The sequence below is a fragment of the Lontra canadensis genome, unplaced genomic scaffold, assembly GCF_010015895.1.
Source record: "Lontra canadensis isolate GAN:19392208 unplaced genomic scaffold, GSC_riverotter_1.0 scaffold176, whole genome shotgun sequence".
Classification (NCBI taxonomy): Eukaryota; Metazoa; Chordata; class Mammalia; order Carnivora; family Mustelidae; genus Lontra; species Lontra canadensis.
This window is the reverse complement of record NW_022631170.1, coordinates 1164564-1168394: the sequence shown is the minus strand read 5'-3', so window position 1 is coordinate 1168394 and position 3831 is coordinate 1164564. Positions and strand designations below refer to the sequence as shown.

At 36.6% G+C, this 3831-nt stretch overlaps 1 protein-coding gene across 1 annotated transcript; it reads right to left on the bottom strand.

The window, feature by feature from the left end:
- LOC116860400 (olfactory receptor 1030-like) lies at nt 1-939 on the bottom strand. The gene has a single exon (XM_032846456.1). It carries the CDS (start codon nt 937-939, stop codon nt 1-3), a length of 939 nt encoding a protein of 312 aa, XP_032702347.1.
- Between the last annotated feature and the right edge of the window lie 2892 nt (nt 940-3831).

Genomic DNA, 3831 nt, shown 5'->3' with positions numbered 1-3831 from the left:
CTATTTAAGAAATAACTTCTTTTTGACAACTTTCCTGATTGCACTTTTAACATCTTTGTTCCGCAAGCTATAGATCAAAGGGTTTAACATAGGACTCACAAAGATATAAAACACTGCGACAATTTTCCCCTGTTTTACAGATGTCTCAGAAGGGGGTCTCAGGTGCATGCAGAACAGTGTCCCATAAAAGATGGTGACAGCCGTCAAATGGGACCCGCAGGTGGAGAAGGCTTTCCGCCTCCCCTCAGCAGACCGGATACGCAGAATGGCTGAGAAAATGAAAATGTAGGAGATGAGAATGATGGCCAGAGAACAGGTGAGATTAAAACCAGCCACCACGAACATGGCAGTTTCTTTGACATAAGTATCTGAGCATGCAAGGACTATGAGAGGTGGGTCTGCACAGTAAAAGTGGTTGATTTCATTGGGTCCACAGAAGGAGAGATGAAGCATCAGGATGGTCTGTGCCAGACCATTTGCAAAGCCATAAACATAAGGGGTAGCCACGAGAGAGAAGCAGACACATCGGGACATCTTGCTGCTATACAACAAGGGTTTGCAGATGGCCATGTAGCGGTCATAGGCCATCACTGTGAGCATGTAATAATCAGTGATCACCAGGGCAATGAAAAAGTGGAATTGTATCATGCAACCCAGAAAGGAAATGGATTTTCTCTTGGATAAGAAATGAACCAGCATCTGAGGAGCGACACTGGTGGCGTAACAGAGATCCACAAAGGAGAGGTGACTGAGGAAGAAATACATTGGAGTGTGAAGTTTTGAGTCACTTCTGATCAGCAAAATCATGCTCACATTGCCGATCACCGTGATAAGGTAGATGACTAGGAAGACTACAAAAAGGACAGGCTGCAACTCAGCTCGATCTGTCAGTCCCAGGAGAATAAACTCAGTCACCACTGTATCATTTTTCTTTAACATTGTGTGTCTTTGGCTTCAAATGAGGGCTAAAATAAAGGAAATAAAAAACATATGATGTCTTTTGTCACGTGTCCCTTACCCCCATCATATCATCTGATCAGTCTTCTCTAAAACTTGTAAGAACACTCGTGACACAAAGAAGTAGCTGAGGAAATATGCAATTGATATTTTAAACCTCTAAAATAGTATATATAGCGTTCCTTTGAGGAGGGCATTCATATTTTAAATGTTTTTCTGCAAGTCCCCTCATGTTGAAAAGACTTTATCTTCTCTGCAAGATTTATTACATTAGTTCACTTACAATTTCCTTAAATGCTATTGTGTTTTGAACATTGCAGTCCTTTGTTTCTCGGTATATTTTTGATATTGTGTATAAATCCTCATCTATTTTGCACAACTGAATGAAACAACACACACCCCTGCAGAACCTGTCCTCCTGCCCCTCTGAACTCAAGACCAAGTCAAGCCATTTGTTCCCTAACCCTGCAACGCATGTCCTTTCTCTTTGTGTCTCCTCTACTCAGAAGGCCCTCATATCACCAAATCCTACTCAACTTTTAAGGCTTAGCCTAGGATCTCCTTTGTTTTGTGTATTAATGCCAAATATCAGGGCCAAAAATTGGTTCATGGTACATAAAAATCAATTATATATTTGGTATAAGAAAAAATACGTGTACAGTACATAAACTATATATATGTATGCATATAAGATATAAACACACATATATATTGGTGACACTGAGTATTCATTGGAGGAGTGATTAGGGAAAACATATTAAAATGTTCCCTGGTGTAGGGAAGGAGACAGTAAAGAAAAGATTAACAAAGATATTTCTTACTTTATAATAACCTTATTGTAACTCTGCCACCTTTTAACGCTTGTAAAAATTAAGAAAAATTCTATAACAAATTCTATTTAAGTTTTATAGGACATGGAAATGATATTACTGGTATAATATCCATACTAATTATACAACTGAACAAGATATAAGATACCCTCGCGTGCATCTCCTCCCATTTTGCAGGATAAAAGTACCATAAAGACCATCATGGGAAACCTACACTGTCCTTCAATAACACACACTGCCTCTTACTAATAGCTACAAGGCCAAGGACAGACAAAGGGATTACTTTATAAGGCACCTTGTAAATGCCTCTGACTTTCTTGTCCATTGCACTATACCATTGCACATGTGGACTTAGAACTTACTGATCAGGATAATAAAATGCAGGACAAATCACCTAAAACAATGTAACTATAATTATTTTGTATGTTTCTAAGTTCTTAAGATTAGAGTAATTGTGATAATAGAAAAGTACTCTTTGATATTGGGATGGTAGTTTTTTGTTTTTTTGGGGGGTATGGTAGTTTTTAATAAATATCTACTTACTGACACATAAATCATGTGTCAAGACAATGTCTCTGTTACTGTGGGTTAATGATGTATGTAATGCAAGCTTGAACATTTCAGATAATTTGACTGAATACTTTATGACAATAACTTTTCTTTAGAGAAACAAAACACAACATGCTATATGATTTGAACAAAGAAAACTCAGAGAGAGGCATTTGTAGGAAAACAGAAGTGACTCTGGGGACACCTGAGTCTCTGCACTCTTGAGAGGGGACACCTGAGACTCTCTCAAGTAGATGCTTGCTGGCCCTTTGCAAGCACCCAAAGAATTTAGAAGGTTGGTCTTTATTTTAAGAAGGCTGATGTCTCCTGATAGGTGGTCATCATTCATTCTGAAGTGGAAAAGCGTTTAGTGAAGGAGTCTGCATGAAATGCATTTTTAATTAACTTTATTTAAATTCAATTTAAATAATTAACGTAGATCATAAACCTAAGAGTGGCTGATTTCCTATGAAGGGGTATAGAGCATTATACAATAGGATGCTTGTAGTCAGAAAGAGTAGCATCATTAACTTGGAAGGAACTAGAAAGGTTATTTAACACCACTCCCTAATTTTCTTCATGAATTAAGAGACAGTATACATGGCTAGGTTTTGCGTGTCCTCAATGTGAACAGATACTGGGAGTCTTCAGTGGGACCTCCTTGTCAGAAAACCCCTATATCTAATTCCTAGCTATGGAGTTTGCCCAAGTTACTCATCTCTCTGTGACTTATTTTTCTCATGCATAGAATTTGATTCTCATAGCAACTCCTTCATAAGAGGGATTTAATTCAGGTAAAACCCCAAATATATCTGACATGTAGCAAGCATTCAATAAGTTCTAGCCTGTATTATATTGGGTGAAAAATCCAGGTCTCGTATAAAATAACACTCAACATCAAAGTGTTAATGTCAAGGACTAGAGTTCATCTAATCATTAGTTACAGACTCACAGCCACCTAGAACAATGCTTTCCCCCAAATGGAGACAGTCAATCATTATATGTGGAATGAATTTTCTTTCTGGTCTATTGAACATTTATAAATACTTCTACTTTTAGATCATTAGAATTTAAATCAAGATATTTACTAATTCATCAGTCCATAATTTTATTTTTATTCATTAAAGTATTTATTTCTACATCCCAAAATGTATTTTTACAATATCAAATCCTACCTTTGAAAGTAGTGTGATTTCCTAATAACAGTATGGATAGAAAAACCTGAAGAATTTATAACATAATTGTCATATAGGGACCAAATCCCTGTGGTTTAATTATTTCTAGCATCAAATCATTCAGACTATGTACAGCTACTATCTTATTCTCTTGCAAATCCTAACTAAGCTCATCAAAGACATAATTTTGGCCCATTCCCCAATGCCAACAGGGAATCAAATCTCCCAAGAATCATGAAGGAATGGGATTCATCATTTATTTTAAATTATGCTTGAATATTTTTCTTAATATTTTAATATTTTCTCTTAGTATTTCTTCA

Bases quoted from the DNA above. Each gene is read 5' to 3' on its own strand.
- LOC116860400 (XM_032846456.1), bottom strand. From the start codon at position 939: ATGTTAAAGAAAAATGATACAGTGGTGACTGAGTTTATTCTCCTGGGA.